We start from the raw sequence: 26385 nt of genomic DNA, 5'->3' as shown, positions 1-26385 counted from the left end.
AAGGAATTCCTATTTTGCTTTTGATTGGGCAATGAGTCAAAGCCCTCTAATTGTGATTCAAACCCACGAATGTGTGAGTATATCACATACACTCTGAGCCTCCTGAGTAACCTAAATTAATTCTCAAAAGAAGTGGGTGCGGGTGTGAGAAAAAGTTCAAGGTGAAAGTTGTAGGCTGTTAGAGGATCAGCTTGAGGGACTGATGCTGAGGCTCATTTCAAGGCTGACCATTAAGACAGCACACGACAGCAGTGCCCAGACTTATTACCACCGTTATGTTTGTCCCATGTGTGCAGTGGGACAGCTTTCTCTTCATAACCGCAGCGCACTCACTACACAAGCAAATACAGCCTCCCACTGTCTCTCAAAGTGATGGCATCCAATAAGACAAGGATACAAACATACATGCACCTGTTGTGTGAGCAGGAACATAAAAGTTAATCTCATTCTGTTTACTGACACACGAACACAAATGTTTATTCTTCTCTTTTTCCGATATGCACATATGCACACACACGCTCACGTGCGCTCGCCATCCAATCTTTCAGTCTTGAGGAAAGGCACAGTGGCAATATATGAGCCAATAAATAACTTTTTGTGTGTCCGGCAAAGAAAGATCCTTCCAGCCGTGGTGAAATGTGGAAGCTCAAGAGCTGGAGAGCCTGCTTGGCAACGTCTGTGCCTGCTGGCTCAGTCGGAGCCTGTAAATTAGTTATTATAATGAAAGTCTTTACTGCCGCTGGTGAACTGTGTTTTCCATATGCAATCTCAGCCTCCTGGTTGCTATGATTCAGCAGCACAGGCATTGGCATTCAGGGACTTGGATCTTGAGGAGATGAAGGGGGTCCAGAGATAGATTACCTAGACCTGAACTTGTGGCTCACTGCAGGCTCCAGAACATTATCCCAGTCGCTTCAGGGCTCATTTATTTGACTCCTTTTGCATTAGTAATATAGATACGCCTACTGATTAGGCTATAACATTATTTATTAAAGAAACACCATTTTTTTCTGTGGAGAAGTTGAACTGCAGCCAAACTAAATATTTTGAAATCTTTTACATTTATTCATGAATATTTCTGAGCCGCACCATTAAATTATCATCATTATAACATTGTTTATTTTCTGGGTTTGTTGATTTTTAGACAAATCCAACACCTAAACTCCCGCCTGCTGAGCTCATTAACAGAATCACAGTCAGAAAGCTGGATTTGGCAGCTAAAATCAACTGAGATACCAATGACCATCTAGAAGTTGTGCGTCTTACCATTTGCTCTATTCACTCAGTTCATTTTCTTTTTATTTAAGGGACCTCAAGGACCGCATCTTATTGCCGGATTTCTCACCAAATTTCTCCCTATTTTGTTACTCATCTAGTTGTGCTCAAGTTTCAGAAGTTTCTGGGACTTCTGTCACCACAAAGAACCAAAAGTCAGGCGCTGACACATAGACTGTATATCGTTTACGTTTTGGACTAGTGCAAGCTGTTTATTTTTCATTATTCTTTCATCGACTTTTCCCTCCACCCCAATAGAAAGGATCTCAATAGCATTTTGTTTGTGGTCCGTTCTCTCCAGGAACAGCAGCCACTTCCTTTTTGGATAATCCATAGACCTCACTCTGAACAGGCTTCATATGGATTTCTTTGCTAGAAAGTAATTTTAAAGAAATACAGTATGTGCCTCTCTTATAAGAGAACCATAATAAAAAAAAAAATCACTTCAGTTTTATTGGGATAACAGAAGAAATCTTCTTAACTTACGTTGCTAAACTTGGAAAAATCAAACCAAACTTATCTGCAATGTTCTGCACCAATGTTTATCACCAATATTATTCTTAATTTTAGTTAGACCAACCCTTTTAACAAGTTTAATCAACATGGCAACCGTGAGCGCAAATTCAAAGAAATTTCATATTTGTTAATATTTTCCCTTTTGATTGTACAGTGCATTGATCTGGAAGGCGTACTGTAGGTAGACGTTACAAAAGTGTACTGAAGAGAAAGTGGACATACCTTTGAAAAAAGAGATACCTTACTACTTAAAAGATTTCCTCCCTTTTCTAAAACTGTATTGCAATCACAAATTGCTAGTTACTGTATGCCTTTACGGATTTAAGCCCTCGATACACACATACTTACACTCACACACACGTGCACACATACACGCACACGGTAACATTTAAAGGCCCATTTGACAGCTGTGATTACTGCTCTTTGAATGGCATTGAGTGCTAGCTTAGGGTGAACAATATCTAACCCTCTCCTGTCCTCTGCTTTCAGGGTCCAGGTGGCTTAAAGGGAGGAGAAGGGCCTCAGGGTCCCCCCGGCCCCATCGTAAGTAGCCCGTTACTATGGTTACCTCATCTCCTGTCACAGAGATTGCAGTGAAAAGTGACTTGTGGAGAATGAAGCTGTGCATGCAGTGCGGAGCTCCGTTCTCCTGTGTAATTTAAACTGCCTCAGTTATTAGGTATAAGACTTTTAAGTCCTTATCAGATGCTTATTAATACTTATAAGACTATATATGTGTTGATAAATTCTTCATTCATATCCTTTGTAGTTCTTTTGCCAGTATGGTTGTGAAAATGGTCACATTCATTTGTAATGAAGTAGGTCTTTACATGTTCTTGTTGAAACCTGTAGAAACCCTTTATAACACCTTTTGTTAATGATTAAAACAGATGATAAACAGGTTGAATATTAAACTATGTGAAGCCTTGTGAGATACACAGTGTTCACATCCATGGTAATGCAATTGCAATTGCCATTTTCTTCTGTTATCAGTTTCAGTTCAGTTCAGTTCAGAAAACTTTATTTATCCCATACGGGCAATTCAGTTTACAGCTCCCAGTTCAATTAAGTTAGAAAAGAAAAAAACACAACACATACAACAATAATTCATTAGACATACAACTCTGACATTCAACTCTCAGTTTTCAGTAAATCAGTTTGACTCTTGGTTCCCAACGGCGATGTCATGTACCTGTGCAAATATGCAAGTAAATAAATAAATAAATAAATAACGACAAGCACAACCCTACTCATTAAAATTGGCATTCATCAACCTAATAACTGTTTCAGAAAGATTCATTATAAGCATTTCAAAACAAAAATGAAAACGCGAATTTGTGTACTACTGTTTTATAAAAAGCTGTTTTGCTGCTTGATTTATAGTGTTTTTAAAACAACTAGAAGACTCTTAGGCATAAAGCTAACTAGTACCCAAAGTTATCACTTTAAAGCACAGCCTTATCATTTCTGAAGTGCCCAAATTGAACAACAGTTTAATCCCAGTAATGTGATTCTTCTGAGATGTTTTTCTCTCATGTTTATTTGTTACTATAGCAACTGTTGAGGCAAATATAGAGGAAGTCTTGTTTGCACCCTTTTAACTACTTTAAGAGAAACTTTTCACTGAATGCATTAACCGTCTTAATACACTTAGGATGTTTCTCTGTGTTATGTGTATTTACAGTGCATGTCCTGCATAATTGATTCACCTTTAATCTCAGTTAAAGGATATCCTTTTTAAATACTGCTGTGAATGTATATAAATACTGTGCGTTTAGTTTAGGACCCTGTAAAGGAGAAGGAATGACAGGCTAATCCATAAATTAGTGGGGTCTTTTTTTCTCTGCCTTGTCTCTGAGCGCCTCAGTTAACGATATATGCAATGAAAAGCCCCGGGAGCTCCGGTGGTGAATCTGTACAGAGAGCTGACTGACAGGCAGCTTTGAACTGTCTGACATTTTGTTCAAGCGTTAAACGCAGGCTCCCGATAATTGCCCCTGTTCGCCAGCGACAGAGCAACACCAGATTAGATGACAGCGGATATGCAGAGCACGGATGAAAAGATGATGAAAGCGAGGAGGAGGGTGTTCTCTGAATGAGTGAAGCCATTTCCACTGCGGAATGAGATAGTTTTCTTAAATTGGCTTGAAAGTGAGCCATTGGCTGAAAACATGTGATAGACTGTTTTCGGTGGTGTTTGAAAAACTGCTTGAAAAAAAGAGGGGCCGGTGTGCAGTGCCCACGCACACAAGAGATGTGATATTTTCCTCCATCGATTTTCTGCCAGAGATTGAGCTGCTGTGGGAAAGTCTGCGAGTGGTATGTGTGTGTTGCTATTTCATCCTCTTTTTAGATGGGTTGGGTGTGTTGTCTGACGCAGACCGAGGAAGGTGCAAAAACAGATAGCATGACTGCAACAAGTTGAGTCATAAACTTTTGTTGTGATTTTAAAGAAGTATATTTCTGTTGTTTCTTGGTGGTTTGTTTGTTTTAAATTGTAGAGGAAAATATGGATGATTTACATCCCGCACCAGTAAACATATTATATCAATTTAAAACTGTCGGCAAACATGTTGAAATGAGGGAAGTAGAAAGAAAACATGAAGTTATGTGAGTCAGAGAAACTTGTGGGCGTGTGTGTGTGATTGTTTGGGCAACAGTATGTGTGTCCTGGCAGGCATGTTGGCAGACTAGGGATGACAGTTTGGATCTGTGTGTGTTTGTGTGTGTGTGTGTGTGTGTGTGTGTGTGTGTGTCTGTCTGTTACGAGATGGGCCAAGCATGTGAGTGCCAGGTGGCAGCTCACATCAGCAGCAGATTCTGTGCATGTGTGTGCGTGTGTGTGTGTGTGTGACTCAGGGAGAATCTTTGGCTTACACAAATGAACGTGTTTTATTTGAGCGCAGACCTCTCCTGGGTAGGAGGATGCAGTAATGACCTGCTGATCAAAGACGTATTTGCTGTTTATGTGATTTGGGCCACCTACACAGTAATGAGCCTCCACCTGGGAGTAGTGAAGAGCGGGGTAATAAGACAAGCCGGTGCGGGAGAGAATGGTGAGACCTCCCATAAGGCCTTGGCAGAGGGAAGTAGCTGAATCCTTTTAGTGAGATAAGAGTTGGTTCATCAGCTCATCCTAGTGAAGCTTTGAGGCTGAAAGTGGGGTCAATATACACTTTTTTATTGTTCCCAGGTATGTTATTGTTGTTGTTGTTGTTGTTGTTAGTCACTGTACAGCTTCTTGCAGCAATACAATGAAAATTTTATCAAATAAGAAGGTTACATTTTATGTATTCTATCGTGTCTTCAGTGAATAGTGTCTTTGTGTGGATTTGTGCGCACATAAAACATATTTTTAAAGAATGTGGGTATTTTTCTGTGAAAACAAACCTATTCAAGCTTATTCATTTAAATGTACTTAGGAAACTTTGTATTTTCAGTGGCCATGATCTGTGTACAAGGGAATTTTAATAAGGACAGCCGGTACAATGAGGTGCTTCCAGTTGAACCAAGCAAACTTGTTTGCAGCTTTCAGTTGTTACACACATTTTCTGCAGGAAATGTGCTTCACTCGTGAGCAAAAAACATGATGCAGCAATGACTGATGTGTCTTTGGTCTGTGGCGACAGGGTTCTCCTGGTGAGAGAGGTGCTGCCGGCCCTGGTGGTCCCATTGGTCTGACGGGACGCAACGGTCCCCAAGGAGGCCCCGGCCCTGCTGGAGAGAAAGGAGGTCCTGTGAGTACTTCTGTCCAAATCTCACTTTCTCAATCAAACATTTCTTCAAGAAAAAACATTGACTTGACTGCTGCAACACTTATTTGTTTTGAATGTTAAGGGAGAGAAAGGTCCCATGGGTCCTGCTGGTCGTGACGGCATTCAAGGTCCTGTTGGTCTTCCAGGCCCGGCTGGTCCACAGGGTCCCCCTGGAGAGGACGGTGACAAGGTGGAGTAAAGACTTTATACACTGAAATGCTGCTGTTAGTCATCCTGGATTTAAATATCAACCTCAGGGACTTGGCTTTGTTTAAAACAAAAGAACACTCTGCACTCTGGTGAAAGGTAAAACAGATGGAGACGTCCCCAGAGTTCTACTTCAACATCTGTAAGCATCAGCTCTTTCGTTATGAGATCAGAATGATGAAGTTCACCTGCAAAGTCTTTCTGTGACACAAAGAAGTACAATGATGGCATAAAAAAAATATGACGCATGTCTTAAACTATCAGTTTCTTCGAAATGTCTCTAGAAGGATGAGGATGTTATTTGCATTTTTTTCCTCATCTACTCACTTTGTTTCTTTTATATTCCTGTCTGTTGTTGTAATAACCTGTGACACACAATGGCTGTTATACATAGACTGCTGCACTGCTGCTACAATACACATCTACAGTTAATGTCATACACACATCCATGTATGTATATATATATATATATATATATATATATATATATATATATATATATATATATATATATATATATATATATATATATGTATATATATACTGTACATAGAAAATACAGCACTTAATACACAAACCGCACATAAACAGAATGTTTTTCAGTCGCTCTGTTTGGCCCAAAGCCTACGATGACAACAACTATCATGAGAATGTTGCATTCAGCACACAAAGCATTCATAAACTGGAAGCATTAAAATAATTTCTGAACACAAACAGATAAGCAAACACATGTAGTGAAGTAGCCACACTGTTTACCCTTAGGCCAACACATCACCACAGAGATGCTTCTTTACATTTGTAAACATCATGCCTCTCGGATCCAAGTCACGTCGCCCATCGTACCATTTTGTCAATCATGGTGCCAATGGGGTTAGACAGGGAGCCAATCAATTAATTGCAAACACTCGCCCAAGGTCTTTGCGGGCCAATCAAATTAGAATCTCCCGAGAAATATTTACTGCTCGATCGTGGTAAAGGTGACACTCAAAGATATTGAACTAACAAAACATGGGAGTCAAGAGCCTTTTAAGATGGAGAGGAGAGATGTGAGCTCTGGTGTTTGTGTCACACTGCAGGGAGAAGTCGGTGGACCTGGACAGAAGGGAAGCAAAGGAGACAAGGGTGAACTTGTGAGTCTTTTTTTCCCCCCTATATAACCTTTTTATTTAACTCTTTTTGTATTACGGTTTTGAATGATAATCCATGCTAATTGAGCAAGGAATACTAATCATGGCTGCTGCTGAAATTCTCCTATGAGCTGAATAAATCAAAGAACGCAGGTTACTTGGCAATGACTCATCGGAGGTTATCTTGCCCCAAACAGTCTGCAGCATGTTAAATATTAGCTGAAGTGCTGCTGTGTTTCCTAAACGCTTAGTTAGCTTCCAATGAAAAATACGGTGTGCCTTGTTCTCATATGAAGCCTTTGTATTTTACAAGTGAGTTTGGTTTCAGTCATCACAAGCATCACTTAGAATGAATTAAATATAGTGATATATTTTTCTTCTTTCAAGTTTATCAGTGTGTTGGAGGATAAGCAGCCTAAGCATGCAATTGTTTTCGTTTCATTTCCATTGATCTGTGGATCTGTTGGTCAATGTCAGGTCCATATTGTGTGTACTAGTTAATATTGTTAATGTTAAAGTTAATGTTGTATCTTTATTGCTTACTATGTGAAGTAGAAGTCCAGATATTGTTTACTGTTTGTATTTTATCTTGCAATAATTAATTTGGATCCCAGCAAACATTTATCAATATCTTATTGTCACTTGTGGTTTTAGGGTCCACCAGGTCCAAGCGGTCTTCAGGGTGTGGTTGGAGCTCCTGGTCCAGCTGTGAGTATCACTTTCTCTGTCCATCTAATATCAACTTTTCCCCCATAATGTATCACAATGCACTCACTGCACTTTCATGAGTATATGTATGACAATACTGCAGTTATTTTGCAGTTAGTAGTTTGTGTTTAAATTGTATTATATGTAAACCACACGGTTGCCATGCCAGTCAGTTAAATGACTAGTGACAGTGTTTGGATACATTGGAAAATCGAACGCATGAATCTTAAAGGACTAGTTCACCCAAAAATGAACATTTCAGTCATACTCGTCAGCAAACGTATGAGTATACTCATACTCATATGTATGCAGATGGAAAGTACAGTAAACAGCATTGCAGCATTCTACTACACAACTGACATAGACAGGGATTTGTTTTAAATCAACCAGGAAATACAGCATAATTCAAGGCTCGGAAGTTTGAAGTTGATAAGCTAAACATGTTAGTACATACAAAACCCCATCTGAAGATTGACCGCACGTCTAGGGTGTAAAAAACTCCAATTTGGGATCTCGGGGCTTCCAGAGAATGGGATAACACTGGACGAGTTGTATGGAGCCTTTTTCTTTTTTGTTCTATTTTTGTTTTGTTTTTTTCGTTTGTTATTTTAATGCTTTAAAACATGAGGTCCCCTGCCACTTCAGTTGTTTAGGAGAATTCTGCAGTGCTTCCTGTGAAGCTCTGCAAATGTTTTGTGGACTGCAAAACTTCACCTGACTTTCCATCAGCATGGATGGACTGTTCCTAATTGCAAAGTTGGAGATTGGTGTTACAACAAGATAGCCTGATTGGAAGTCACATCAGTTTTATTTATATGGCCAAAAGTCAAAAATGCTATTGCCTCTGGTGGATTTACAAGCTGTACAACACTCTTTGTACTGAGCCTCTTTATAGGAGTGAGGAAAATCTTCTTCCTTGCAAAAAGCCCTTTTTAGCAGGGAAAGACAATGGAGAACAACTCAATAACAGCAAAAGAGGGATCCCTCTCCCAGGATGGTCAGATATGCAATAGATATTGCACGTATAGAACAGACCAACAAAATCTCCAAATATATAGATTACCATGACAACATTTCTGATACATGTAAATTACACAAAAGAAAACTATGATCCCTGGATGGGCAGAAATCAGCAGATCCAGCCACAACAGGGATACATTATGAAAGCCATATTACTATTTTACCTTCACCTCTGCTGTCCAAAAAACTTTGGCTGTAATCCCCATTCATCTCAGAATCCCTGTGTTTTTATCTTCTAACATTACACAAATTTCATCATCATGACTTTTACTTGAGGCAGCGTATTCATACCAGGGTAACCCACAAAAAGTTTATTCATCACATTTGTTAACAGCTTTGGCTTTGGTAAAAAAAACAACTTTTAAGCAGCTATTAATCAATTACTCTGCAAATACGCATTTCGAATTTGTATTTTCTGGCAATTCTTATATTGAATTAAACTAGTGACCTTCCAGCCTGAAAGCAGTCCCACAAACCATAACAATACACCAGCCCATCAATCATTAACATGTAAAACCTCTCGTGGCAGTAAGTTTAGCTGAAAATACTGCCTGGTATGCTGCAGAACATCCTCCACTCATCCATCTCATTAACACAACAGGAATGGTCCCGTTTCTACAATAGCTGATGGCCCGAGGGCAACTAACAGCTCATTGCTGTAAATTATCAGGCCTTAACAACCATTCTAGCAAAAATTCAGCATCTGCAGGGCTCTGTGGGGGCTATGATAGACCGGGAGAGACGGATTGCCGCGAGCAGGTAGTGCACCCAAGCTGAATAACAAATTATTTAACAGTTGTTTATCCTGGTGAGCCAGTCTGCTCATGTGTATTCATATCTTCACAACTGAGACCTGACTCGTGCTGGGTAGTTCCAACATGATATGCCCTTTGTATTTTTGCAAGTCCTAATACTATTATTTTGACTATATTATCTACTACACCTCTCAATCCAGAAAAAATGTAGGGGTTTGTAGGGAAAGTGAACAATCTTTTTTTTTTTTTTTTTTTTTAGCTACGGCTTAATGAGGCTCACAACAGCTCAGTCGCCAGTTTTGTCTTCAAGATGCAACCTAGGTCATGCACTTGGTATGAAAGCAAGGCACTATGAGGGGATGTTTAGATTAGATTTTTATCTCCAACATGTTAAGCATAAATAATGTAAGAAGAATAACCAATAAGATTCTCAGTAAACAAACAGCAAACAAAAAATCGGCCAATGACACTCACCATTGTTGGACAAATGCATGAATTATAAGAATCAACCTAACCAAACAAGTTGGAAAAATACGTTATGCATTTTGGTCATGATGACTGTTCCAGACGTCCCTCCATGTTTTTCTGGTTATATCCAATATCATCGCGCAAAAAGAGCTCCACTGTGCTGTTCCAGGGGCGCTGATTGTGATTGTGTTACGATGAATGACAAATTACGCAGTATTTAAAAATTCAAACGCTCCACAGTCACACACATCTCTGATTCCACTATCCTTGAGGAGCTGCTGGGTTCAGTCAGATTTCTGACTTGTTTTGGTGAAAGTTAACTTTAGTCCACATTGTCTCTGGCTCTTCAGTTCAAAGCTGTACTCAGGCTACCTGTAATCACCTAACATTTCCTCCTTAACTGCTCTGCATTCAGTAGCAGCGCCTGAGGCTGCGTACATGTCCCAGGGCTCAGTGAGAGCTCCACAAGCACTTTCAAGTGCTGACATGCGTTTGAACTGAAAACTCCCAGTTTGTCAGCACTTCACTCCTTCTCCTGTAGTCTCCCCTTTCCATCCTCTGTAGCCCTGTGCACCTCTGACTTCACAGATGAAGTCAGCATCTTTCGCATACTCTCTGTACCTTATCCCTGTGGCTAAACTGTACTGTATCCTCCCTGGTGAGGAGCTTTGGTAATGTGGCTGCTGTCTCCCAAGGTAGCCCAGCAGCACGGTGGATCAGTGGCTTGACCGGTTATCTTACTTTTGTACTGATTACTTTTGTGTTTGCATTTACGTCAAAATGCTCAAATAGGCTTTACCAGGTCACAAGATTTTCAGGTCTAAATGGCATCTGAGTGCAAATGACTGGTTATACGTTAGCCCTGAGACAGATTGTTGACCCATCCATGGTTCATGCTGGGAAAAGCACCAGCCCCCCAGTGACCATGAGTGAGAATATGTGTCTGTAGAGAATGAATGGATGGTTGAAATCGCCATAAAATGACCTGTAGAAAAGGCATTGCTGTAACTGTCTGTCCTAATCTGTGGTTGAATATTGGCATCGACCCACCTTCTACCATGTGAGCTTAGATACACTCTATAACCTTGACAGGGATTAAGAGGGCAAAAAAAATCCCTTAAGAGATATTCCTCATAGATACTCGTGTTTGTGGACTTGAAGCTTCGGCTAATTGGGATCAGAATAAAGATGTTTGAAACTCATGAACTTTGACCTCCTGCAGGGCAGCGATGGTGAGTCTGGACCGAGAGGACAGCAGGGTATGTTTGGCCAGAAAGGAGACGAAGGACCCAGAGGATTCCCAGGTTTGCCAGGACCTATCGGACTGCAGGTAAGGACACACGAAATGTGCATCTTTTATATACACACACACACACACACACACACACACACACACACGTTGATCCTCTCACTCATTCTTTAACACATGACAACGAAATCACATTGTATGCAGCCTAGTAGGTATGCACATCGCTCTCCCTTCTGTCAAAGCCAACCCTGGCTGAATGGGTTCCTCCACACCCCTTAAACCGACAACATTTCATCTCTCCTTACATCATTTACATTACATCAAAACAGAACATAATTTATTAATGCAGCCTCGGCTCCTAATAACACTTTGTATTGCTCCGAGGCAAATAATGCTTTCCCCCCCGCCCCCCTCAAGGACTTTTCTTAGAATAGACAGTGCGAAAAATCCATCACCATCGCTAACATTTTGCATTTGGCATTTTGCCGCTGCGTTAATGGTGGAGGGGGGGACCGCCGTTGGTTTTCTACTCAGACTCCATCATTATCATGCAGGAAAACTCTTCCCTGCAGTGCTCCCAGGCCCAAATAAGAGAGCTGGCAGCCTGTATTTGACCGGATATTTTTATCAATTCGCGGCATAAAATCATTTATCTATTGCAAATATGCCTTATTACAGACATAATACACAAACAGTATTCATTTCCCAGAGGATTTATAGAAAATGGGTTTCATGTCTAAAACATGTGCAGTGAGGGGTTCTGTTCAAGGATGGAAACATTTTCTGTGTCTGGTAACGAACCTGGGACTTTAAAAATGGTCTGACCACCGGTATCCTGCCTACACAGACATGGACTATGCATATTAAAGTCTACAGGGAAGAGTTGTGTTTGAAGGCTTTTACCAATAAATGACCTGCAGTTTTATTTTCCAGTTCAACACACATTGATCTGCTGCTATTTATCTTATTTTTAATGGAAGTGGATCAATCGAAATCGATTTTCTTGGAATTATGCACGGAGTGTAGCAACCAGTGTCCGTATTAAACTGATGCTACCTTTTGAGAGAGGAAATTACACATTCTTTCTGTTCCAAAAGAAAAGATAAAACAATAACTAATACATTGCTCCCTTCTTTAATGCAGTGGCTACTGTTGGCAACCTTTTGGTAGATATTGCTGAGTCATCGCTGTTATCAGTGACTTCTTCTTCTGCAACTGTTTTATGCCAGATGTATAACAACCATCATTAATAGATGTTACATTTATAGTTCATTAAACTTTAGGTTAGTTATTTTACAATTAAACAATTAAATGCTTTATAAACCTTATTAACCATTCACAAGATATTATAAACAATTCTTGCAACTTTATAACAAACAGTTGATTATAAATGCTTAATAAAGTTTGCTAACAGTGAAATAACTATTAACTAAGGTTTAATTACCTATACATTTACCATTTATTAATATTGGTTATTACAAAGTGTTATTGACCAAATTATCATTTGGACATTATAATACATGTAACATCAACTGAACTGAATTATTGTGTTGACAGTGCATAACACACTGTATATCTATTCATGAGGGTAGTAACATATGCTGTATAAATGTGCATACAATTGCATTTACATACTGACATGGACGGACATACAAAAATAAATCTGTGAATGATGAAGAAATGTAATGTTTTCGCATTCTTGTAACTCCCACATGTGGTTACTGTTCAGCAAAAGGTACGTTGTCTTTGCTTTTGCCAGATCTTTGGAGTAAACAAAATTCTCGCGTAAGGGAGTAAAACTCGAATCAAGACCTCATTCTATGCTGCAGTATTCAGCTCTCTTTCCATTAAAACACCAGAGTGAAAGAGGAACAGAAGGGCAAAGGACTGGCTCATTTAAGCCAGTGAGCTGAAGTTGAAGAAACTTGCTTTGGCAGCAATAAATAAAGAAATTGGGACATTTTAGAAAATCTCAAAGTCAATTATCCAAGGACTAACTGAGGATGAAATTAGAGCGAAGCCCTGCTGGTCAATAGGGCCAGATAACGTTGTTATTAAGTGCAATTGGCTTTTAATTGGGAATAATGCACTCCATCTCCACTCTTTTAATTATGTTTGGCTAAGCTGGCCTTCAATAGATGGCAGCCGCCACTGCGAGCTCAGCTCTTCAATGCAATTATCTGTAGCATTAATGATTTTTGACTGTGGGGAATGAATGGCTTTCAGTTTGAAAGGCTTCCATCGTTTCGGGGCTGTGTTTGCTGTGGAGTTATCGGAGTCCGCATGCAGAATCTGATTTTTTCAGATTAAGAGGTCAAGATGTGGACCCAGAGGACTGTAAATATCAGATGTGATACCGTCCTAATGGTTTGAAGCTGAAATGGAAAATCATGAGTAAACATTATTGATTTGCTCTGATTTGTGTTGTGTGATGATTTGTTTGTGTGTGTGTGTGTGTGTGTGTGTGTGTGTGTGTGTGTGTGTGTTTGTGTGTGTGTGTGTAATTTTACTTACAATACGACTCCCCTCTCCTGCCTTCTACTGCGTTCCAACATATATTTTACAAAGAAGCCGAGCAAGTCCAGCATTAATCACGATGCCCGTCACTTCCAAACATTATATATGAAATAAATTGATACTTTATTTATTTTTCCATTCTCACTACCCTCATGCTTTATTACTGTGACTAAAGTCCCAGTCAGGATCTGTTATGAATTAGCCCTCTCTGCCGTCGCAAAGGTACAGTAAATCAACAAAATGGGCTGAAACTACACATATATGATCACAGTGATTGATATCCACGTCACTCTGATTTTACAGCAACTTATCATTACCGCTGCTTTCCACCCACCTATTGATTATGCACGCTCCATCATCGGAGCCTAACTAGCACAACAAATGATAACCGCAATTATGCAGATGCACAATAAGCTACAATAGAAAGTGAGAGCTCCTTCATTTCAGCTGCAGATTCAGTACACCGTCCCGAGTTGTGTGGTAACTGTTTTGGTCGAACATGATTGAATCCCAAAGCTGGATAATACACACCGCCTGCGCTTCCCCCATTGTTTCCACCTTCCCTTGGACGTATATGGATGGAGCTCCCACCCTGTAATTTACACAGCCTGATTATACCCAAGCCTCCTATACCCTTTAATTACAATAGGTGTCCTTTTTGACTAATTGTGTGTTTACACTCAGGGTTTCTGCTTGTATTAGTGCACGCTCCATCACATTGCCTCCTCAAGCTCACTATTCAATACACATCGTCTGAAATTGCCTGTTAATGAGCAGCGAAAAATGCATTTATGCACCTGTCTGTGGATTCCTTTTTTAATGTGCAGCATTGTCTCAGGTGCTGCCTCACATGACCTTTTTTGCTTTGTTCTGAAGGATGTTTGTCTTCTTCACAGGGTCTGCCCGGCCCTCCTGGTGAGAAGGGAGAGAACGGAGACGTCGGCGCGATGGTGAGTTTTCGCTCTTTTCTGCGTCTCTTTTTCCCCGTTGCTGCGATTCACATTGTTTTCACGTACAACCCAGTGAGGTGGGAAATTGTGCTGATGGCTCTGAAGTCTTGGCTGGTGGCTGAGTTTGGCAACCCCACAAGCCACTTGACAGATGCTTTTGAAGTCTGTGGAAGATGTATTGACACAAACACTCCTGCTGGTGAGAGCTTTGTATGCTCTGTTCCCATGCAGTTTTTATCTGCTAACATTTATACATTTTTCAATATAGATAGACTGTAACAGTGATGTCAGTAGAGCTCTAAAAGGGAAAGCTCAGTAGTATCGTGTGCAAATACCGTATGGGGGATTGATTTTCTGGCATACAGTCTCACTAGCAAATTAGTGCAAGAGAAAACGACCCGAGCTTGTCTGTGAACAACTGATCGCATTGTGAACTTTTGAGATCATGGCTTTGGTACACGGAGCACGGAGCAGATATCTGAGTTTTATACGTACTTAGCTTGAGTATCAAAGAGTAATACACAGGCTCAACGGTCAGTCACGACCCCATTTCACAATATGGAAGTTGCCACCAAACAGAACAAAAGTGGGAAGTCAGAGCAATGTTTCTGAAGACAATCAAATCTGCATTTCTCTAATAAGATTACTATTGCTGCTTTCCATTGCACGGCTGCTGTGTTTTACCAAAACACTATTACAAAAGGAAAATATAATAGCAGGCAGTATGTGACAAATGACTGCAGCGGTCCGTCCAGACTGCAGTGTACTGTACTGAAGACACACATTTGTATTCTGCACTTTTTTCTTACTTACTTCCATGGTTTATTTAGTTGTATATACTGTTTTTGTGTAATTTGTATATCATCTTATAAGTGTGGAGAGAAAATCAAGCTGGTGAGGAGCATAAGGAAACAGGAGGGAACACCGCAAAAACACATAAAACATATGAAACACGAATAAAATGAAATTGAAATGACAGGACCATGACATCAGCAGATCATTCAATAATGAAAATAATTATTAGTTGCAGCCCTGCACATGGTTGGTTAATGTCTCTTATATTGATTCAGACTCTGATAACTACTAAAAGCAAATATTATAGCAACATGTGATTATTCTGGTCGAGCATGCCTTAACTTTGGTATCTGCAGCATCAGAAAAGAGCTATATTATACAACTGTATACTGAAGATTGCCACCATCTTTGCTGACAGGGTCCACCTGGTCCTCCAGGCCCCAGAGGTCCTCAGGGTTCCAGTGGAGCCAACGTAAGTTTGATTGCTTTTATGTCTTTGTTTTTTTTTCTTTTTGCACATTTTCTTACATAATTCTTACATTCTTTGGATAATCCCTATCTGTCCTTATTCTGCTTCATCCACAGGGTGCACAAGGTCCTCCTGGTAGTATTGGTTCAATGGGAGGTGTTGGTGAGAAGGTAAGAACGTGCACAAAAGTCCAAAGTTTCTTTCTGCTCCGGCAGGAAACTGCTATTTTGATTATACTAATGTGTAAAGCATAAAACATGTTGAGTGTTTGAAGTTGAATATGGAAAAAAAAACAGCACTGAGCTGGCAACCTTAGTCGACTGATAACACTCACTGGATTGTTTTCACACATTCATGCTCACTTTCACTGTGTTCCAACAGGGAGAAACTGGTGAAGCTGGCAACCCGGGATCACCTGGAGAGCCTGGTATTGGGGTAAGTACAGTATCATGCTGAAGTACCCCTCATCTTATTTCAGAAAGCATTGTTTCACTGTTAAGAGGACTCAGAATGCCTGGCTTCACACAATCCAGTCATATAACTCATCCTATATGTAAAGTGTCCACCTGTGAATATGTAAGAGTGAAGCTAATTAAATGATGTTTACTATTTGACACTTCAGCTGTGGGGGCTGTTACACTCTTAGTGTTTCACCTCCATATTACTGTAGGCTGATGTGCAAGCAATGCCATCAACCTGAGGGCTTTTCAGCAGATAATTAGCTCAGCAACATTTCAACACCTCCTCTGTTGGTGGTGTCATTAATCTAACCTCCTGTACGAGTCTGCTATTAGAGGCAAAAGACAAAATATCTCAGGAACTATTCAGTCCGACAGCAGCATCACAATAGCTGGGTTTTTCACAAAAACACTTTGTTGTTTAATGTCTACAAAATGACATCATGATGCAGCAAACAAAGACGTCTCATTTTTACTTTCCGGTGGTCTGAATCATGATAAAGTGCCATTGAGAGCAGGGTAAGTGGTAGACATTGGTTGCGGGGACCAGCGTGGCCTCACCTGAGTAATGGGTACTGGCCAGTCACCCTCCTTGAGTCCATCAGGTCGTATTGACGTATCCATCTGCTGCCACGTATCTGTTTACAGTGACAGATAGAGGCAGTGTTGCACGTCGCATCAAGGTCAATTTTAAAGGTGCCACACTGGCATCGACTAGAGAAACGCTCTGCTCTAATGGGCCAAATAACGATTCTGAGCTCGTAATTATGCTCCAACTGCTGCTCTGACTCATAGCCAACACTTGAAGACACTGATGCTGCTATTACAAGAGCAAGAAATGGTATTGTAATGATAAAACTAATTAGTGTGATCATTTAGTAGGATTTTAAAAAGAAACTCTGAAGCAAATGATCCAAAAAGTACACTTAAAGGTTTCATCTCAGTGTTTTTATGAGGCTGTACGAGCTTAACTTTGAGACAGTTTGGTGCATGTTTTGAAGCCAGTTGTAGTGACAGATTTGATGGCACATATGTCTTGTGGCTCATTTAGCATTCTGTCATCAAAGTGGCGTGGATGGCACTCATGTGGTCGTCACGATGACAAGTGTGATGTATTTCTCCTCAGGGCCCCAGAGGAGAGACTGGTGAGAAGGGAGAATCTGGCCCACCCGGAGCTGCTGGACCCGCCGGTGCCCGCGGACCCCCTGGAGATGACGGTCCCAAGGGTAACCCTGTATGTCAGCTCCACTGCCGCACACACAGTAATGACTGATTCATTATTAGAGCTGTCAGCAACAGAATCACCGTGTCACATTTCACAGTAGAGCTGTCTGCCTGCCAAAGTTGTTGTGGACACGATGTCAAATATCTGTCGGGCTCAGTCTTCTTGTCTCGGTCTCTCTGCAGGGTCCTGTCGGCTTCCCAGGAGACCCTGGTCCCCCCGGTGAGCCTGGTGCAGCTGTAAGTGCTACAATTTATCCCTCAATCGATCTTATGCTTACTTTTAGGAGATAATACCATTCACTGACTGTGTTACATTAATTATCCCACAGTTTAGCATCTAATAAATAATGAAACACCTAAAACAATCAGACCTGTGTTATTTATGTTGTTGAGTGTCTACATACATTATCCCAAATGTTCAAACTTTTCAAAAATGTTTTAAAATGCATAAAACTTTCACACAATAGCTTGATCGTTTATCCTTGAGTCAAGCTAATTTTAATAAATACGAATAACTGTGGGAATTAAACCAAAAACAATAACAATTGTGTAGTTCTTGATTTTCCAATTTTGTTTGGAATGATTTTGTCATTGTTTGTACATATTTTTTCATTTGATATAATGTATACCTAACTATGAGCATGAAATAGCTTTGCAGTTCAGAATGATGGCTGACTAATGTTGTCATTTTTGTAATTTGTTTAGGGTATTGATGGTTTACCAGGTGACAAAGGAGATGACGGAGAAGCTGGACAGCCTGTAAGTCTTATATGATCTGTAGTAAACAAATCAGATATCAACCACTCACATTCTGCAGCTAAAAAGTATTCCTATAATGTATATGTTGATGTGCAGGGATACAGCAACATTGATTCTTTGACGTCTATGCTAACTATTCTGTCTGTTCAGTGAACATGGATATCATATTTTGCAAAAGTAGAGTTGTCTCATTATGTAACAAAACGCTTCAGTTTTTGTGCAGTGGGGTTAAGCATACTTTCTACTCTGATTTAGGGCCCTTCAGGTCCATCTGGTGAAGCTGGAGTACCAGGACCTCCTGGCAAAAGGGTGAGCACATTTCCAAAATGAGGCATGAGATGATACTTCTGCTAAGCTCTCGAGCTGCCCTCTATTTATAGATCCACAATGCTCTTACCGGCTCCTACTGGGGATTGAAGCACATTTATGATGGCATTATATGTTTGAATTTTTTAATTAATTTATATGTATTTGACAGAAAGTGGTGCCCATTAGTTAACCGAGTTTCTACAGCAGGCAGTAATTGCAGATAAAGATCATCCTGTAAGAGAATAATGACATATAGTGAGTTTGACTAGCAGTAATGTGAAAGCAGTAGGACTGCTGCTGCTGCTAATGTCAGGGAATTAACTTGTCACTTTAATTTCTGGCACTCCATGGCCTTTCTGTCACACCAGTCTTGAGCTGATATTATTTCATTTCACTAGCGTAGCAATTTTTATGATGCCTTCCATTTACTGTAATAATGTTTTACGGTTAGCAATAAAGCATGCCGTTAATGTTGGGTACGAAAGGCTGGCACAATATGGCAAGAGAGAATAGAAACTTTCATATTTGGAGTGAATTAATTTTGTTCTGTTTACTTCAGCAGAGTTGATGCTCAATTAACTTTCCCTCCAGAGTATCAGTATCAACAAGCTCTGCAGACATCTCTGTGTATTGAGGCAAACAGAGTTACTGTCTACTTCTACTTCACAACATTTCAGGAGGAAATATTTAACTTGCTTTGCTCCATACATTTATTTGACAGCTATAGTTAGCAGTCACTTGTAAGGTTTAACATGGAAGAAACAGTACAGGCATATAAGATTATTATATTATTATTATTATATTAGATTTATTGATGAATGTTAAACCTGTGGTTCTTAACCTTTTTGGTTTATGAACTACTTAAAACAGTGTCTACTGATATTCACGCAAAACGTCACTATGTCCCTCTGATTCTTAACCCCCGAACGGGGCCAAAAGAGGTACATTTCACCAAACAAAAGTGAAGAGTAGCGAGAAGTCCAAACTTTCAAAACAAATTTGTGTAGGAGAACTTTTTTTTTCTTCTGCCCTTACTCATTAATCATCTCAAGACCCCTCAGATTCTTATTGTGACCCACTGGATTGTGCTCTCCTCCGGTTAGCAACCACTGTCTACCTAATAACTGTAAATAAGACTTGAGATAGACTTGCTTTGCCTTGAACAACTATAACAGTTAAATCTTACCATTTGACACAATAAAGGGTTTACAGGTCTTGCAGAGTACTCCTGCACATGTGAAACAAAGTAGTGTAGAGCATTTTGTCTTAAAAATTCCTCCAGTGATGTCACCCATTGATTAAGTTGCATTGTGGGTAATGTAGGTGCCAGGCTTTAAAAAGCAACCCACTGGTCCAACAACAGTGTTGGAGTCAACTTGGACACTTTAAAAACAAATGAACAAAATCGATACAACAGACAGATACACATATCATCTTTTTAATTCCACACCTTCTTCTTCCTTTTCAAAAAATGTCACCTACATTACCCATAATATAACCTAGCCACTGAGTAACATCATTACATGCAGCTTTTTTGAGAGCCACAAAAGGCTTTATACTACTTTTTAGCCTTTTGCAATCAAATGATTTGGTTTAAGAAATATAGGTTATTATGAGTAAGGGATCTGGGATCTGTTTGCAGAATTTATTTGACTTAATTTTTTTTCGAGACCATACAGTCCTGCACATTGCATGCCAGAAGATGACTATTGTGGTAGACACAGAAGCTTTAGCAGAAATGCCTAACAAATAAAAAAAAGAAGATATATCTACCTGTGGTTATCACTCACTTCACTGCCAGAAATCATCCCCGTTAAGCATCCAGCACACTGGTTTGCAAGTTTTCCTGAAATGCTGCTGCTTGAATTAAAATGCAGCTGATCATATTTTAAAAACATTGGTATGGTAAGCACTTTTTCCACCCACAATCTGTATTCCTCGGGACAGCATCCAGGTGACAGAGGCTACAGAACAAATTAGACCCCAGTTCCATGTCCATATTAATGGACTTTGCGATATGATTTTTCATCCCTCACCAAGGTAATTCTGGGTTAGTCTCTCTCCCAATATCTCTTGGAAATTGACTCAGGTTTGGTGCTCATTGATGCATGTGGCTGCTTGACTACATTAGCACACATGGATGCACGGGTGCACACACACACATGCCCGTATCCACACACAAACGCACAATCACTAATGCACATACACAGTCGCCAGGGCTCATAACCTACATTGAAGACCGGTGGCTTTTGTTTGGTCTATTTGATTATGGTTTCTAATAGCAAACGACAGCCCACTTACAAGGTTCTGACCAGAGGCTGTCCGGTGAAAATGCTGATGTGCTTTTAGCCCAGTATGTTTGGAATGTAGGGCAATTTACTCGTGCTGATGTTGTCTGGCTGTGCATAACCCTCTCTCTTCAAAAAGATTCAAGGTCAGAGTGTGAATCAGCTGAACAATAAGTACATACACGAAACTACAGCTCGTCAGCAAATGTTGATTAATTCCCCTTTCAAATAATTACCTATTCTGCAGCCTTTTGAAAAGGTTTATGTGAAAGGTTTTGACACGTAGTTTGTTAACTACAATGATTCATTTGTATAATTGAAGTATTCATGTACTAAACAACGATTGCAAATGTGTTGTTGTTCTCAGGGACCTGTCGGCCGAGCCGGTCAGGAGGGCAGACAAGGAGAAAAGGGATCCAAGGTGAGTTGTCATCCATCTGACTTCAAACATTAGCATCAACTATTAAAGTTGTATATATTTATTTTCACGGGGATCAGGGTTAAATAAGCAAAGAGGGGTCTTAGTTAAAATGTTATAAGCAACTGAATACTTAATATAAATTATAAACACAACAGAATTTACATGGAAAACCATGTATGAGTTCATGTTGTTATATTAATTTTGGTTCACGGATGTTATTCAGTGGGTCATTTTTAGATCCAAGTCAAAAATATTCAGTAACTCAAGTTGGATTGTTAAAATTCAGACACTCAAATGTAAAATTCACAAATTTAGGCTCCCGACAGAGAGAAGTTCTGATGAGTGAAACACAGGACACATGAATTTACCCAATTGATGTTGAAATCGCAAACCACATTAATTCAAATAGCTAATTTTCACAGTTAAATACGCTTCATTTTACAGGTTAGTAAAATTTTTTATGAAGTTCCCTCAGGAGAACTGTAATTTAGTACTTATTACAGGGAGTCTTCAATTGGCACATGTCCACTTATTTAATGAACTCTATGTGCTAGCTTACCCTTGAGAGTCAGTGCTCAGCAGGTTGGCTGAACTTGCCAAAATGTGATATTTGTCCAAAGGCAGCATGCAATAACACATGCAGAGTATGGAGACTAAACTTTCCAATTATAAATTAATTTAAATGGAGCTGCGCCTTTAAGGATTTTGGTATTATATCAAAAATAAGTGCATTTTCCAAAAACTTATTTTACAGAGCCCCTTTACAAAGAAAATTACGAAGATTACAAAGAAAATGTAATACTTTATTATAGATTATATCTAAAAGTATTTTTTTCCATGCCCAAAAGGTGTTACATCATTCATAATTTCAGCTCTGTCCATGTCCTTGAACTGCTTCATAAATGTTACACACAGTATGTAAAGGAGATGTGCTGTATACAAGCCAATTTTATCTTTCTTAATACACAAATACCAAAAGTATTCTCAAGTTTCAGAGGCCTTTTAAGTTAAAACCATACTTTAGAGTTTTCTCCACTCCTTTCTCAGTATTACACCTGAGAAATTGGGTTTGATACTTGTTCCCCATCTCCAGCTAATAGACCCTGCTAAAGGGTTACTCGTCCCATAATTATAAGGTGTAAAAAAGATATTCCAATGCTATAAATTCATTTGTAAATCCACTAGTGGTGAAATTTCATTTAGCGATTAGAAGTGCCCATTTGAGTTTACTTTAACTTTAGTGTTACTCACCAGATTGCAGTAGTACATTTAAGTACATTTAATTAATCATCAAACATTTGCTAAGATATTACATTATCAAAATCCAGCATTGTGTACAGCCATGTTTACCAGCTTGCAGTCTTCTACTCTACATTGTTGGCACTTTTCAGCATGTTTTGGCGTCTTACCACCACCTGTAGATCATTGAAATAGTGTTACAACTTATGCACACATGCAAATGGTCAACAAAGCTGAATCAAAAGTCTATGATGATGTTTGTCCAGCAGATGTTCTGAAGGGCGAGGTCAACACTGATTAAAAACCCTCTCCTCGAATGTTCTGTCCAGGAGTTCATTCACATGTTCACCTCAGATCATGTGAATTTGTAAAAAATTGAACGAATAAGTCTCAAAGGTGAAGCAGTGAGGTTTCTTGAGCCTATCAGCGGGTTTAATTGCTTTGTTAAAATCAACAACATGTGACTGTTTGCACAGTTGACAAGTCTTTGCAAGCCTTAAAGAGATTTTTTTTGTCTACAAATCATTTAGTTCAAAGAAATGCACGGGCACAAAAACCTGACAAATCTCAGACATAGCCTCGCTCTTCCCTTTGTTCTTTGTCGTTCTCTATCTCTTCAACTAACACACACAAACACACACAAAGTGCACATTCTATTCACATTGAGGTAAAGGATTAGAGTTGATTTGATGGAGACAAGACAAAGCCTGCATGTTGATCCTAGAGTGTCAAATCCAGGCCTAATTGGTTGTCAGAACAATTTAATTCCCTCCTCCGATGAGCCTAGTCGATATGACATCTCTGCAACTTCAATACATAGAAACTCGCTGTTCATGCTCAGAGACAACAGATAAGATCTGGTAACATTTGATCTGTTTGGATGTTGCAAATCCTTGAGTCTTTCCAATCTGAGGTTTGTTGGAAGGAAAAACATCACAAATCATCAAACAATGTGACTTCCAGACACAAGATTGCTTTAATTATGAAGTTAGATAAATGTCTCGTTGTCGGTTTTTAGTTACAGCTTTTAAAGATCCTGTGTTGAACTTCAGACCAAGAATAGCACCGTGGAGCAATGTTTTGAAGAACGAATCCCAAGTGTTTTGTGTAAGCTGCATACGGCGAAACGAAGCAAAAAAAAATCTGCTTCTCCAGTGTTATTTTGAGGAAATAAATGAATACGTTTTTTGTTAATACTGAAGGAAACATACAACATGCTTTGGTTCGAAACAGAGCCATATAGATCATGATGCAGAGGTAGTAACTGTGCTAACGTTTTACAGGGAGAAGCTGGAGCAGAGGGGCCTGTTGGCAAAACTGGACCTGTTGGACCTCAGGGGCTTGCTGGAAAGTCTGGTCCTGAGGGACTGCGTGGAATCCCTGGCCCTGTTGTGAGTACATGTTGTTCATAAATACTTCTTTTATATGCCACATTATAACCTGATATTATAACCTGACCAATTCCTATGGAGTAAATTACATGATTGCAAATTTGTGTTAGTTCAACTATGATTGCATTTTAACTACTATTCAAGTAACATGAATACTTTCTGAACATGTATTGCTTCTTAAATACACAGTTCAGAGTCTCTAAACTGAAATATTATTATTCTAGTGTATTAACCAAACTGTGTTACTATTTTCTCTTTATTATTTTCAGGGTGAGCAAGGACTTCCTGGTGCTTCTGGCCAAGACGGCCCTCCTGGACCTCTTGTAAGACATGTCCCCTCACCTCCCCATTGAAAAAAAGGATAGTTTCTTAGTTTTGGTGTGATTAGTAGTAGAAAATAATCTGATAATTTAACTTTTGCTGGTCCAAGCTCCATAAATGTGCGAATTCAATACTTTTCTTTATCATACATGATAGTCACTGAATAGCTTCGGATTTTTTGACTAATTGTTAGATAAAACATGACATTTGAAGGTGTGTCCTCCGTATTTTTAATTTTAGGGATATTTTATGGAGAAAACGATTTATTGATGGTGAGACTCATCATTTGTTGCACACTTGCTGAAAGCAGTCATTGACGTATCTCTACAGGATAAACACTGAGTAGTCACCATGAATGCAGAGATCTGCGAAGGCTCTCACTGTAATATACTGTGAATTTTACTCACAATATGCTTGACAATCTGATTCTTTCTCTCCACAGGGACCCCCTGGACTTCCTGGTATGAAGGGTGACTCTGGATCCAAGGGAGAGAAGGCAAGACATTATTATGATGCTAATCTCAAATGGCTTCACTGTGTATTTCTCATATCTGCGTACACGCCTTATCTGAAGCTTCCACAGTGAGCAAACATCTAGGTCCTATTGCCTCCTATCTCTTTGTTCACACTCCCCCAGTGAGCGAAGAAAGTTTCTGCCTTGCGAGGAGCTTTCATGGTGATTTAAAGCACTGGATGAATATGTATAAGTTCAATAATATCATCTTTCTAATGGTCATTGGTTTAATGCCAGCATGCAGCAGTCAGAAGCAGATGGTCATAACTCTGCCCGGCAGCAGGTGCCTAGACACAGCTCCATTGTTAAATATGACGACCACTATAAACACACTAATTATTTATAGGCAGAAATAAGACAGTACTGAGGTCTGCTGGCCAGGCATGGTGCATAAACCTGCTGGTGAATTTGCATTTTTACTTCACTTTGAAAAACCACCTTAATTTTCTGCAGATGATGAATGAACAGAAATTAAAACTTCAGCAGATACAAAAATTACTGTTTGTCGAACAGATAATTAGTACAAATGTTGTTTTGCTCTCTGGGTTTGTCTCAGTTTTTGTTATTTGTCTTCTTCTCTTCCTGTTCCAGGGTCATCCAGGTCTGATTGGTCTGATCGGGCCTCCTGGTGAGCCCGGAGAGAAGGGAGACAGAGGCTTGCCTGGACCTCAGGGCACTGGAGGTGGCAAGGGTGATGCTGTAAGTCAGTCTCTGTGTCTTAAAATATGTCTCCATAGGAATGTGAATCTTATAAAGTCACAGTGCTGCATAAATGTATGTGTAAAATGCGATTTTTCCAGACCTATAGCCTAAATTCCCAAAAGACTTCCATATAGAAACAGGGATAGATTATTTTATCTAACTTATACTCATATTATGGTAAGAGGGGCTTCTGGGTATTGTTGTTTATTGAAATTAATTTAAATTCTATAACTTTCTGGAGTCTAATTAATGATTCTGGTATCATTTAAACATAAACTAAGACTGATTAAGTTCTTTTTACACATTTTCTTATTTTACATCTAGTTTTGCATATATTGTCTACATAGTGCCACATATCACTTTTGAAAAATGACTTGCATATCAGCCAATATTTCTACTTTATCTCCCAACTCTAACTGCAAGACATTTTAGACAAATACATCCATCAAATGTCGTATTTAAATGAGACATCTATTGAAATGCATTCTGACTGATGTCATCTATTGTCTGTTATAAGGGTACCGTTGGTCTCCAAGGTCCTCTTGGCCCTCCTGGTCCCCCGGGTATTTCTGTAAGTTCAGTCTCAGTCTTCATGATAAAAAATGCACTTTTTACACTTTATTACATCACGACTGTTGCTCATCTCTTAATATTTCCTTTTCAACAGGGCCCTGCAGGACAGAAGGGTTCCAAGGGATCCACTGTAAGTTGTGTTTTCATCCTTTGTACAGTTCCTTTCAGTTTTATTCTTAGTTCATTCTTAATTAAGTTCACAATTCCTTGTTTTCCGACAGGGTTCACAAGGTCAGAAGGGAGACAGTGGAATGATTGGACCACCTGGACCACCTGTAAGTTTATTTTCACTCAAGCATTTTTTTTTATACACGTGGTTCTTTGAAGGTGCAATCTGAACGAATTTAATTGTAAAACAATAAAATTTGCTTTACC

The 26385-nt window shown here is 39.5% G+C and overlaps 1 protein-coding gene across 4 annotated transcripts in view; it reads left to right on the top strand.

Annotated features, from left to right (window-relative positions):
- LOC115572380 (collagen alpha-1(XI) chain-like) overlaps positions 1-26385 on the top strand; it is an 89921-nt gene that overhangs the window by 58235 nt on the left and 5301 nt on the right. For all 4 annotated transcript variants that reach the window (XM_030402393.1, XM_030402391.1, XM_030402392.1 and 1 more), the window contains 22 exons: positions 2281-2334; positions 5421-5528; positions 5629-5736; positions 6830-6883; positions 7535-7588; positions 11054-11161; positions 14494-14547; positions 15761-15814; positions 15928-15981; positions 16193-16246; positions 17396-17503; positions 17677-17730; positions 18199-18252; positions 18508-18561; positions 21217-21270; positions 23793-23900; positions 24170-24223; positions 24664-24717; positions 25327-25434; positions 25955-26008; positions 26105-26140; positions 26232-26285. In XM_030402393.1, coding sequence (XP_030258253.1) covers positions 2281-2334; positions 5421-5528; positions 5629-5736; positions 6830-6883; positions 7535-7588; positions 11054-11161; positions 14494-14547; positions 15761-15814; positions 15928-15981; positions 16193-16246; positions 17396-17503; positions 17677-17730; positions 18199-18252; positions 18508-18561; positions 21217-21270; positions 23793-23900; positions 24170-24223; positions 24664-24717; positions 25327-25434; positions 25955-26008; positions 26105-26140; positions 26232-26285 — 1494 coding nt within the window. The remainder of the gene's footprint in view (positions 1-2280; positions 2335-5420; positions 5529-5628; positions 5737-6829; positions 6884-7534; positions 7589-11053; positions 11162-14493; positions 14548-15760; positions 15815-15927; positions 15982-16192; positions 16247-17395; positions 17504-17676; positions 17731-18198; positions 18253-18507; positions 18562-21216; positions 21271-23792; positions 23901-24169; positions 24224-24663; positions 24718-25326; positions 25435-25954; positions 26009-26104; positions 26141-26231; positions 26286-26385) is intronic.

This window comes from Sparus aurata, chromosome 21 (genome assembly GCF_900880675.1).
Source record: "Sparus aurata chromosome 21, fSpaAur1.1, whole genome shotgun sequence".
In the NCBI taxonomy this organism is placed as follows: Eukaryota; Metazoa; Chordata; class Actinopteri; order Spariformes; family Sparidae; genus Sparus; species Sparus aurata.
The sequence above is the reverse complement of the archived record's forward strand: the minus strand, read 5'-3'. Positions and strand labels throughout refer to the sequence as shown.